General features: G+C 32.3%; 1 protein-coding gene across 1 annotated transcript in view; it reads right to left on the bottom strand.

The window, feature by feature from the left end:
• Window positions 1–498: 498 nt before the first annotated feature.
• The window catches only part of LOC148280064 (neuropeptide CCHamide-2-like), a 67,750-nt gene continuing 55,335 nt past the window's right edge, over window positions 499–12,913 (bottom strand). The window contains exons 3-5 of the mRNA XM_088228980.1: window positions 8,777–8,986; window positions 5,146–5,222; window positions 499–2,499 (exon numbers count right to left, since the gene is read on the bottom strand). Coding sequence (XP_088085106.1) covers window positions 2,437–2,499; window positions 5,146–5,222; window positions 8,777–8,986 — 350 coding nt within the window. The 3' untranslated portion in view covers window positions 499–2,436. The remainder of the gene's footprint in view (window positions 2,500–5,145; window positions 5,223–8,776; window positions 8,987–12,913) is intronic.

Here is a 12,913-nt window from a genome sequence, read left to right as displayed (position 1 = left end):
AATGTTACACATTGTGTAAAGTGCCATCCTCAACCATCCAAGTTGACTTCTGCGAAGTAAAAAGGCTAAATGCCTAAAATTCTATATTTCTTCTCATAAATGTTTTCACTCTCTGTTGCAACAAATTTAGATCCAAAAATTTCATTTAGTAAAATTTCATTCTTGAAGTTCGGGGTTAGATTTCTGGCAAGGATGACATAAAGTATTTATGGCGATTTTACACTGCAACATTTCACTCTCCTCGGACTAGTGCCTGAACCGTGATGTTGATAACCGTATCATGTAACAGGTGATCCAGATACGCTGCATTTGGAATAATAATAAAGTGCTCTATGGTATGATGATGATGATATAATTATATTACAGCACGGAGCACCCAGGCTTGTGGAAAATCTCATTAAATTATTGTGATCTTGAAATTGAGTAAGTAATAAAACTCTGATATAAGAGTATTAGGAAAGAGATGGGATGTTTATGGTAAATTATAAAACCAATAAATTATTCTGTTTTATACAGGTTTGATCTCATTTATTTAAATATATTTTATAATACAGCATATTATGCAATTAGCAGATTGATATCAATTACAATGAAAATACTTTAATTTGTTCACATTAAAAGATTAAACTAATGTTATGTTCTTATTTATTTGATAAGATAAGTAAATCTACATAGTTTTGTTAGATCAATAAATAATCACCGGGACGTCGTTAGACTCGTTTGGTTTTTTTATAAAGTTCAAACTGCGTATTGGGTAGTGTCATCAATGGGCAAAACCGATAGGAAGACCCTAGGTCTTTGAAAATGATTTGAGTGTGTGAAGGAAGCGCTTTCAGAAGAACAAGAACACAAATGTGCTTATTCGTACCGTGAATTTTGCAGATTTTAATACACGACATAACAAAAGAGAACTGAATTATGAAAAAACAATTTGAATTCCATTTATTTATTGTAATCGTAGAATTAAAATTATATTGACCAGTTTTTTGTTGTTTTTTGTCTTTGAAATTGAAACTCTCATATGATATTCTAAAAAGATATGTTTTAGATTCCCAGAAATCATTTTAATTTGTTTAGTATCGTATGGTATTTTAGCGTTCATATATTGGTAGGGAAGGAAAATATTTGATTTCAATATGAAATATTGATAAATGAAGACATTCAAGTAAATATGAAGATGTAAATGGCAAATATGGAATGAAAAAATAGAATAAATTGGGAAAAGACGTTCCATGTTTACATTGTGAGGAATACTAGTTAATATTGAGTTATCTAAACAAATGAACGGAGAATTTTTGAATATTAAAACGCCTCCCACATATTATATGGAATTGACTCCTGACTTTGATAAAGGGATTTTAACGACAATTTTTCCTTAATTTTTTATTAGAATGTGAACAAATTCCAGCCAGAATTTTCACTTTAATGATACATATTTATTACATTCGACCCTACCGATATTTTAAACATTCAACTTTTCAACTAAATTCATATTGACAAAGATTCATAATACACCACCATAAACAATAAAATTATTTTAATTCATGCCTTTTGAAATACTTTGAGCATATTTTCTTTAACAATTTGTGTTTTTATACATATATATTGTACAAATCATCATATTTGCTTTAAGCGTTAGTTGTACGAGTGCAAATTAAATTTGACAGTATAAATATTTTGAAATACCAAATTATTCTGTCTCCACATTAAGAAACTTAAGATCATAAATTAAATTAAAAAGGTTAAAACATCAATAAAACACACAAATAAGAAAAAAACACGTTGAAATTATAGTTTAAATAAATATTTTCTACATTTTGTACTTTTAATAAACAGTTTAATAGTAGGTGATAACATTAACTATTTAGAATTATATCCTTAACATAAGCAAAGGATACTCTCTTGGTGTCGTAAAAAAGACTAGTTTCAAGTTTTAGGAAAATATTTTTAACTATACAAAATATATAACCATGACCCGTTTCTTACCATTAAAAAATACGTCATTAACTTTCACTACTAACTGAAAAGGAGTAATCCATGAATTTGGTCACAAACTGTAAAATGAAATAAAATATATACATACATCTAATGTGACTTTTTTTAACAACTGTGGCATAGTTAGTTCATCATTTCATCTGTTGTTTGAATACACTGTCAATTTTACAAAGAAAATATAAGCAAGTGGATGTATGCAGTAAACATTAAGCATTATATAATGTTGTTTATATTTGGTAATAAGCAAATCTTCATTAAACTATATAACTTACTTTTATTATAGAACTCACTAATTGACTAGCCATTTCTGATTTCAATAAATATAGGTCTTAAATTTTAACGATGATAAATTAAGGGATTTAATTAGTAATAAATAAAAAATTGAACTAAAACAGCATTCTTGGGTTAAACAGTATCGAAGTCTAGTCGTCTCTTAAGGGTTTATATCATATTAACGGGGTATCCTTCGCCGTTCGGGTACTGTGCCTTTCTGTATGCAATCAGCTAAAACAAGAAAAAAGAAATTGAATCATTCGGAAAATCAAGACAATTATACTGAAGATGCTAATAAAAATTAAAGAAATAATTCTAGCATTTTAACTGGTGAAATTTAAATTGTACATCTTCGCTGAAAAATGGTTTCCGCTTAAACCAGTTGCACTAAAAAAGTTTAAATATAATATATTTTCTATTTCTAATAAACGCCATATTTCGGTGACATTCCATAAAAAAATGTCCTCTGATTGGAAAAATCACTGTGAAAGAATCGTAGCGATTACAGCGGTGTACAGTGTACTGTACTAAAGTGTAGGAATCTAAAAATCGCATAATTTTGTTCTTGCCACAGCAAATGGTCAAAGTCTTGACCCGGGTATCCATTTCATGGAATATGAAGTGAAACAGGTGTGAGACTACATCATCTGCACCTTTCAATCCAGTACATTCATTATAGAAGTAGAAGTAAGAAGAGGCATCAGTAAGAATATGTATATTAGCACTTTGAGTACCGGCCGAATACACATAGAATTTACCCTGTGCCCGGCCCATTTTTGTGAAATTTCAAGCTTTGTGAAGGGTTTCTCATAAGTGTCATAATTATGAAAATACTCGATAAAACCAATTGAACCTTCTCATATTTATTAAAAATAATAAAATAAGTCATTTTTGTCTGATACTCGTGGTTTGGCCAATATTGGCTTTTATGAAGAGCCACATTGCGCATTGCAATGTTCGCACATATACAGGGCCTCGCTATTTTTTTTTGTGCTTTATACCCCGAAAACGTATAAACACGTGATTTAATGCGTTGTGTCCCGGTCCCGTGACCACCAGCAAAAAAGTACTAATAAAAGTGACTAGATGTCAATAAAATGCATATTTTTAGACAGCTGGTAAACCACGTGAAAACACGGGACCGGGACAGAACGCATGGATGTATAATGCCATGTTTACACGGTTCCGGGATACAAAGTGTTAAATAGATTGTAGTTTAGTTGTCTTTTATAATATTAAATATAATATATAAATACTTGGGAGTTTACATAACTGAGGATGGAAGCATGCACAAAGAGCTCGCCACCCACATAGGAATTGCTGGAGCAACTTTTGACATAATACGTGTTGTCTGGAACTCTTGTCTACACTCGGTCAAAACAGAATGCCGATTATTCAACTCTTGTATAATGCAAGTACTTCTATATGGGCGCGAATCTTAGCACCTAACCAAAGCTCAAAACACCAAACTTCTGAGTTTTGAGTGTAACTGCTTGAGAAGAATACTAGGGATAAGGTGGTTCGATTTGATAACTAAAATTGAAATCCGAGAACGGACGCAGCAGTCTCCTATAACGAGCGTCTTGAGGATGCGGCGGTGGATCTGGGTTGGACACGTGCTGCGCATGTCTCAGGAGAACCTAAACTCAAGTTGCCTCTTCTTCCAACCTGCGGGCTCACTCCGTCCTGGAAGGCCGTCGATGACGATCTTTCGACTTTATTCGGCGAAACTAAGGGGCGCTGGATTGACATGGGAGGAGGCGAAAATGCTTGCTAGCGATAGAGTCTCCCGGAGGCAACTGGTGATGTCCACATGCTCCACTTGGGAGTGGATGTGGAAAAGAAGAATTATAATGAATTCTGTCAGTAAAACCTCGATTTGCACAATAGAAAGATACCCAATATCCGTTTGATAAAATAACAGTTTCAATCGCTGGCGGCTCCTGACCGAAAACATTGGCAGTGCATTTTTTACATTTTGTCAACTTGTAAATCAAGTTTCACAATATTATAACAATATGACAGTATGACAGTTCGCGCATCGGAGCCAGGAACGCTAAATTCGCCTAACATTATACGCACGTTATAGATAGCTAAATTAACTAAATTCGTTCTAATATCATGTCATGCGCGGAAGCAAATATACGCTTCTACAGCTTATTATGATGGGAAAGATCGAGGGAAAGCGTGGGGTTGGAAGGCGACAGATGTCCTGGCTGAGAAACATCCGCGACTGGACGGGAGTGCGTGGGGTTGAGGCGCTGTTCCAGTTGGCGCAGGACCGGAATGCCTACTCTAGAGTGATCGCCAACGTCGGGGAGACCTGATATGGCACAGAAAGAAGAAGAATCATGTCGTTACGCACGTTCAAAGTGAACTTTTCAAACGAACTTCACTGCGCATGCGTCGGCAATGCCCGGAGTATGTATATTATCTTCTCCCTTTAACGAACGATTCACCGGTATGAAGCGTTGTCTATCTCGCTCAAATGACGATTTTAGGAGATATTTTATATTTTATACAAATTCAGGGTAAAGAATTGTGCAAAACAGAATTTGCACGTGGACGATTGCGCATGCGTAGACAAGATGAGAAAATCGTCCGCTAAAGTCGATCTCGCTAGATCTTTTGGCGCTAGTATTGAATATTATGATGTTAACGAGTATAATATTGCAACAAATTCCTTTTTCTTTTACGTATAACATATTTTTAGTATCAATAAAATGACTTATTTATCCACACATATTTTTACTTGGCAGTGCACTGCACTTATGCACATACTAAGGAACGGCCTTTGGTTTCAATACCACGAAGAGTATTACTAAAAACACATCGTGTGTTTTTACTACGTCAGATTTATATTTAAAAATTACTAACCCAGTGTCTGAGATATGGGGACAGATGGAACTTCAGCTGGTTGAAATTGGCTTCTTCATCACTGTTTTCTGCGAATCCTAGAAAAAATATTTAAAAAATTAAATTAGTAGTTATGGATAAAATTATTACGTCAGTAAATTAATATAAAAATAAATAAAATACATAAGATATTAACAGTAAAAAAATGCAACTAAATCCAAGTAATCCAAAAAGAAGAAAAGATTCGTGCTCGACATTTTTTTCTAAAAATATGATTTTTAGTATTTTAGAGATTTGGCAGATAAAACCGGGCGCTTTTTTTAGGTATTTGGATGGTCTTAGCTCCCATAAGAAACAATTTATCAAATAAACAAAACAATCGAGACACGCTTATGATTTTTGTCTATATTGTGTAAAAAAAACCACGGCTCTAGTTCCATAATCCAGGGAGAAAATACGAGAATACGTTTTAATGAAGAAAAGTGAAACCGTGTTTCTTCTTGAACACCGAGAATTTTTGAAGTGTGTAGCTTGTCACATTAATAATTTAGTGATCTAGGGTTAAATAATATGACAAACCTATTTTAGATATACCTATCCAATTTTTTTTACTGTTATAACCGCAAACATATGTTATAAGTTATAACTGTTATTTTTATACATTATTTTATTAAATTAATCCATACACATAGTTTATCTGTTTCACAATTTTATTGTATTTTAGAAACTTCATATATTATTACGTATTTATAAAATAAATAAAATATTCGCTATTCATAAGTAAAGCAAGCATTTGCTTATTTAAAATTAACATTGATTCAAATTATTGACTCTTGTAGATAGATTAGTATATTTACCAATTAGCTACATTTTTTTTTGCAAATTCGTGACATAATTGAGTAACCACAGTAAAAACGAGATTTTTTTAGTTAAAAAGTGACGCGACCAGGCACAATGTTGCGTCATAATACTCCATTATTACAAATCTAAAGATCATCATTATAATAATACTGTTTCTGCACCTAATGATGCATAGGACGCTGCATTGGTGCACTAATTGCAGTGTATCTTGATGATTTTGGTTACATGAAAGTAAGATGATCAGTCTTACGCTTTAGGTACCAATCCAGGGACGATGAATTAATATTCTAGGGTGAAAACTGCCCATTACACCACGAGGCCAACAATTTGAATGACACCATGAATTTATACAAAATGTATAAACTATTTACTTGCAAAACACGATGTTCACAAAAAGACGTAAAACCGGCGTTCAATAATTCATCCCGTATAACACAGACACACAAGCTTCAATGCCGCGCTTTATACTGGCGAAAAAAAGAAGTTCCGTGGTTGTTCAATTTTTATTTTTTTTATTAAGCATAGAAAAAAAAAATTGTCTATCATCGCTATGGTTTTTTAATGTTTTGGAATTTTTAAAAATCTTACTGAAATTTAGAAATTACACCGCTTGCGGCGTTACGAGATCTGGTCGGTGAGTGATCAAAACGCGCATTGAACAATGAAACATAACTGACAAGAAGCAAAGAAAACATGGGTTTTACTGACGTTTATTGTACGAACCTCTAACTTGCAGGTGTTCTATGACATCGTTTGACATAATCGGATTAGTTCGTAGGAACAACAAACAGTACGTTTTAGTGTATGGCATTTATAAATTGAACCCTGTACAATGATCATTTGCACCCGCTAAATGTCAAAACACGCTTTTTGATTTTTTTCTTACATTTTTGAGAAATTTCGCCGTACAAGTTATTGATTTAATTTTTGCATTTTTACCACCTACAAGAACACTTTTTTATATCCAATTTCCTGTAGCACTGAATTATCTAATTGATAAAGATTTATATTTTATTATTTTACATGTTCATTTTTATATACTTTTATTTTATAAATTTATTGAATAAATTAGTATACATATTTAATACCAGGGAATCTATATAAAGCCAGTGGATTAGAAAATGAATACGGAGAGTCATCTGGTTAGGATAGTTTTTATCTAACATGGCCGTTAATTTGAGCCTTATGAAATATGTATGTTTTTCCTTTTTGAGTTTTTTTTTACATCTGAGCATGTTTTTTATTCTTTATTATAATTCTTACCTTTTGATTACTTTCACAATTTTTTTTTTTAACAAAATGGATTTTTGTTTTTTTTTCCTTCTCTTTTTTGTATTTTCATTGAGATAACCTTACATATAATTATCAAATTATAACAATCCAGTCTTTTGTCTACGAACATTTGGACAAACTCAAATATTGTAAGTTACATATAATTATTATATAATATGGAAATTTCACTGGTCCATTAGAGAGTTAGTCTAACTGTGTAAAATATAAAACTATATAACCGTACTGTATGTTTCCTGAATAAAAGAAAAAAAATGGTTAAGCCTGCACTAAGATGGAGATTTCTTATGTTTTAAAATTACTTAATTAAAAATGCAGCGCTTATAAATTATTATCAATATCAATATTTGCTAAAATTTAATTATCATTATTAAATTAATATACTATATGTGTTAAGAATACATAATGTTATTTAAACATAAATAATATATTAAAATATAAATTAAAAAAACCAACGTAAAGTAAAATGCTTTTATTCTCAATAGAGTGATTTTTTTTGACTGATCGTTCAAGAGTTCCGGGGCCTTATGCTTTAGTTATTTGTCTTGAGAATCGTATGAGACTTTAAAAAAATGTCAAGTGATAATATTCTTGAAACATGCATGTGAGTGAAGTCGATCAAAAACCAGTTGAATTTATCTCGTGTGCCCCAAAGCACTCGACATTGACAATCGAATGCTTGCCATTCATCTTTGAATGGCGAAGATTTAAATTTTATTTTAACTAATACAAGTAAAAAATAATAGCAGTGATGAATGTAATGATGTTGGTGTATTAAAAAAATGTTAAAATTATATTTCTATACCTGCTTATTTCTAATCGCTCATAAAATGAAATCCAATTTTAAAATACTATTTTATCCGTCGCGCGTAGTGGATATCAAAATACATAATCAAAATCAATGCAAGTATATCAAATAAACAATTAGCTTTTAAAATCATTTAAACAAATAGGTATTACGTATTTTGTGTAACAAGTGAATGCGTGTTATACTGAGCCAACAATAATTTTAAATGTTGTTCTTGTCCCAGTAAAACATTTTATCTTGTGATAAAAATAAAGCATACCACACAGAATACCAAAGGAGCAACTTTGTCTAAAAACAATAAATAATAATAATAAAAATAAATATACATTTTTACTAACATTTTTATATAATGTGATAAATACAATATAAAACAAAGGTACACAATAGTTTAAAAAGGTAGATTAAGTAATAAATAAATAAATAAAAAAGTTAAGAAAACACAAAATCGTTAAAACCATGGTGGAATACAATTGATGTTTAAAAGTGACACGAAAGTCTTAAATAAATACATATTTGTAAGCGCTGTTATTTTTTCATTCGCTATATAATTATATTACCAAAGGTTTTTCGAAAATACTAATTTGACAAATCAATTGAGATGACCACTCGACTATTGTCGAGTGGGTGACATAATGTCACTTCTTTCTAGCATAAGCCCTTGTAATCTCGACTTGACCCATAAATTTAAATTACCTCCATTTCTGACTGGTATAATGTCATCTCCAGCACTGAGAATGTCTCTTATAGTAGGCGGGAAAACGGGGCGGGGCGCAGCCACCTCGTCTTGCCCCCCTTGAGTGCCTTCGGGGGCGAGGTCCCTCTGAGACCCGGGGTAAGCCAAGTTGCCTTCAGAGCGCTTGCCATGGCCTCCGAAACACGAGTGGCCAAAAGCGGAGCACCCACCTAGAAAGAAAAAAGGTGTAAAGGGAAATTAGGTACAGAGTTGAGTAAAAAAGATTAACTGTCTGTGCCACTTTACTGTACATTCAAAACTGTATGTCGCGCTTTTTTACGCCCCTTCACGTTTACTGATTACAAGTTAGGTGCCGGAACTTAAATTGAAGTGAACACGGGTGCTTAGCAGTAGAAAGCGGTGAGTTTTTAGATTGGTAAGCTGCAAAAATTTTGATAAAATGTATATAGCGGTAGTTTGGCACATTAAAAAAGGTCTATTTTATATTTGATAAATAATATATAACAAATGGCACTATCGGCTAATAGTTTTAGTTAAAATATTTTTTAATTTAACACATACATTTAACAAACAAAAAATGAATTTGAAAAAAAAAACATAACTGCAAAAAACTGGAACTCCGCGAGGACTCGAACCCCAACCCTAATCGTTGGAAATAAACGACATATCCGCACGGCTACTTCAGGTAAAAGTCCAACCGTCGAAAAAGTAATTTATAAAATAATATTATTCATAAGCGTACCGATAATTTTCGCTAAATTGTGACTACCTACCTTTACTTGTCTTGAAGTAAAACACTATTTCTTAGTAAATAACGATAAAATCTAAATTATTTAAAAGTATTCCTCACCAAAAACGATACTTCCCTAATAATTGCCTTTTTAGAATCGTTCTTTCATCGATTTTTATATCACTTTAATATTCACAAAACGGTGTAAGTTATACATTTTACTATTCTTTATGCATAATTTACTCTTGACACTATTCAATTTTAATTTACTTGTAACGTTTTTATCATAACTCAAACATTATTTTTATAGTTTAAATAGATGAAGAATAACCCATAACTATCACCGTCCGTTAAAAACCTTATACATTTCATATATATTTTATTCTTTTTTAGCAAATCTTTGTTTTTGAAAACTCACTAAAGTATTCATACTGATACTAAGGCTTAAAATGTTAATTCGTAATATTATATATTTTACAATAAATTAACTTATAAACCACCGAACAGGATTTAAGTAGTAGCCAGTCTAACTTCACAAATTTCAACAGATGGAATAATCGAAGATGTCAATAGATGTTCAAATGTAGGCAGAATGGTGAATGTTACACTGTGTGTAAATTGGCCTCTTAAACCAGCCAATGACAAGTCCTAAGCTCTGTGGATGTTAAGTCTTCTATATTCCCTTCTCTTAAGAGTTCTTCACCTCTGTCGTAATATGTTAACATTATTTAATTTTTACACTATGGTTATGAGTGAAGTTTATAAGCGTACGATTCTTTCCTAGCATTATTTGAAATAAAGGTTGTACCTCTATACCTCTATCACAACACGGACTAGGTCTTCGTTCTAGTAACGAGAGAACCCTTTTAATACCCTTTCATCGCTCTTATTTTCGTGCCTCCTCTTTCATAGTAGTAGCTGTTTGATTATATAATAATCTACCCACTAATGTAAGAGACGCCCCCTTCTTTATTTACATTTAAGTCAAGATTGATATGTCACTATCTAAACATTTAAGTTGTTCCCTTATCCTTTTTTGTTCCTATCCACCCCTCTCCTCTCTTCATGGTATAGTGTCATTTTTTATGTTTTTTATTTTGTTAATCTTTGTTTTTAATTTTGTGTAAAATCGTAAGATTCAATATGTCCATGTACTGGTAATTTTCTCAAACTGAACGGTTTGGGTAGGTAGGAAGAAATTTCCTTAAGGCAATATGCCCGCCATAATAAATAAGTACCATTAACAACATATCGACATTTAATAGTGCATAAAGCACTGAAGCAACTGAAGCAATGTCTCAATTGAATATAAAAATAATGACTTTAAATGCTCTTCTTAATGCTTGGCAATCGCGATGGGAATCTTTTCCTTCAGTGAGGGTTACCTTTCTTTTTTGCCTTCAATCCGTCAGCGCTTAGAATCTTCTTGGGTTATCCACGATCACTGGACTACGCAGTTTTTATCAGGTCATCGTAAATTTAATCAAAGAATATTTGTTTTTAATATTGTTGACTCCCCTTCGTGCTGCTGCGGATATCCTAACCAATCTTCTGAACACATCCTGTGGTCTTGTCCCTTTCCCCTTCTCTATGATTATCGAATGGAGCTTCTCGCTACTATCCGTGGACCTGTTATAGGTCCTGTCGGATATACAGATCTGGTGGCTTCTAAAAAGAATTTCAAGGCTTTTAAAAAGTTTTGTAATCATTTTGGCGAATTGATCATGTCCTATCAATTTAATCCCAGTCAGTGAAAAATTCACTTCCCTCTCTTCTCAATCCAATGAAGTACATATTATGTACTTCAGGATTACTTTCTTTCAGCACAAAGATGCTAAGGCTACCAAATTTCAGAGAGCTCCTTCGGGCAGCTTTTCTCGTTTGACGACGAACGAATTTTCCGTGTATGTGGGCACCGCCAAGGAGACTTATGTCCTCAGATGCGGTGTGCGGTATGTGGTGGGCAAGCTGCAAAAAGCACTGCCTTAGTCCACCTAATGCTGCGTATCTAGACCCGCTTATTATTAATAACTAAAAATATAGCCCCATTTTTGGAAATTATACCTCAATGAGCATTACTAAATTGATTTCCTGCAAAAGAACCACCTTCTAAAGTAAACCCGGTAGAGATAAATTCGCCTAGTAGGGTAGTGGTTCATACGTTGCCCAGCATTTTTGGGGTCGACATGAAATATTAGTTTTTGAATGTGAGTTTACTCTGCAATATTTCATGGTCCGTAAACTGGCACCTATAAGTAAAGACTTATCAATTTACTTTCATAATACAGTGATCTATGTACCATCGGGTATCTTAAGGAGGAACTTACAAGCCATACTTTGATAGAATTTACAATCTTCAAAAAAGGTTTCTCAAGGTAATGATTGAAAATGAAGAAATCAAAAAGATTTGCAAAGAAAATGACACAATCTTATTTAAGGAGTACTTCCCGTGAAGCAACTTTATCACTTTAAGCTAATAATAAAGAATTTTAATGAGGATAAAACCCTGCTCAGTCACCAACATGGAATAAGATCAATAACAGCCATGAAACTGGTAGAGTCTAGAGCACAAAACTTCTATGGAAGCAGGACGAAAGAATATATTGTACCAAAGCTATTTATTTAGCTTCCTGCCGAGGTAAAGAAATTTACCAGTTTGCCGCAAAGAAGCAAACGATTGAAGGATTTCCTCATCAATAATCAAAACTTGGTGTAATGTGTTAAGTTGTGTTTATCCAGTCCAAATATATTTGTGTTGTTTTATTTTTATAGTGGTCTTTTTTTGTTTTTTTTTTTGTGTTTATTTGATATTTTGTGATAATTCACCTTTTTTTTAAAACTGTATTAGAAACGCCCCAATTTTTTTTATTTATATAAGTTTGGCGCGATCTAGATTTTTTTAACTTTTGTACATTATTTTGAATTTATAATAATAACAATATAAAAAAAATATTTCCTACTGAAATGGTATTGAAATAATATAAAATGCAAAATCAAAACAATCTTGTGTCTGTATTCGATAAACAGATGTAATTTAATTTTAGGATAAAACGTTTCAATGAGAGGAAATTATTTCAATGAATTAATTTTGTCGTCACGTGTAATTAATAACGAAATATTTGAATTAATTAAGCTGGCATGAATTTGTTTGATTTTATCGAATATTATTTTAACCCTTCGAGTATTCCTGTTCGTGTGTAGAATTAGGTAATGAATGTTCTCCCACGAAAGGGTGGAAGAGTTTTTACAATATTGATACTTTGAAATATTACAACAGAGATGAAGAACACTTTAGAGAAGTTAATAAAGAAGTCTAGGCATCTACAAGGCTTATGACCTGTAATTGGCTTGTTTAAGTGGCCACTTAACACACTGTGTAACATTCGATTCGTCATTTGAACATCGA

The sequence above is a fragment of the Micrasema longulum genome, unplaced genomic scaffold (genome assembly GCF_059751315.1).
Source record: "Micrasema longulum isolate JH-2025_06_02 unplaced genomic scaffold, ASM5975131v1 h1tg000621l, whole genome shotgun sequence".
Lineage (NCBI taxonomy): Eukaryota > Metazoa > Arthropoda > Insecta > Trichoptera > Brachycentridae > Micrasema > Micrasema longulum.
The sequence above is the reverse complement of the archived record's forward strand: the minus strand, read 5'-3'. Positions and strand labels throughout refer to the sequence as shown.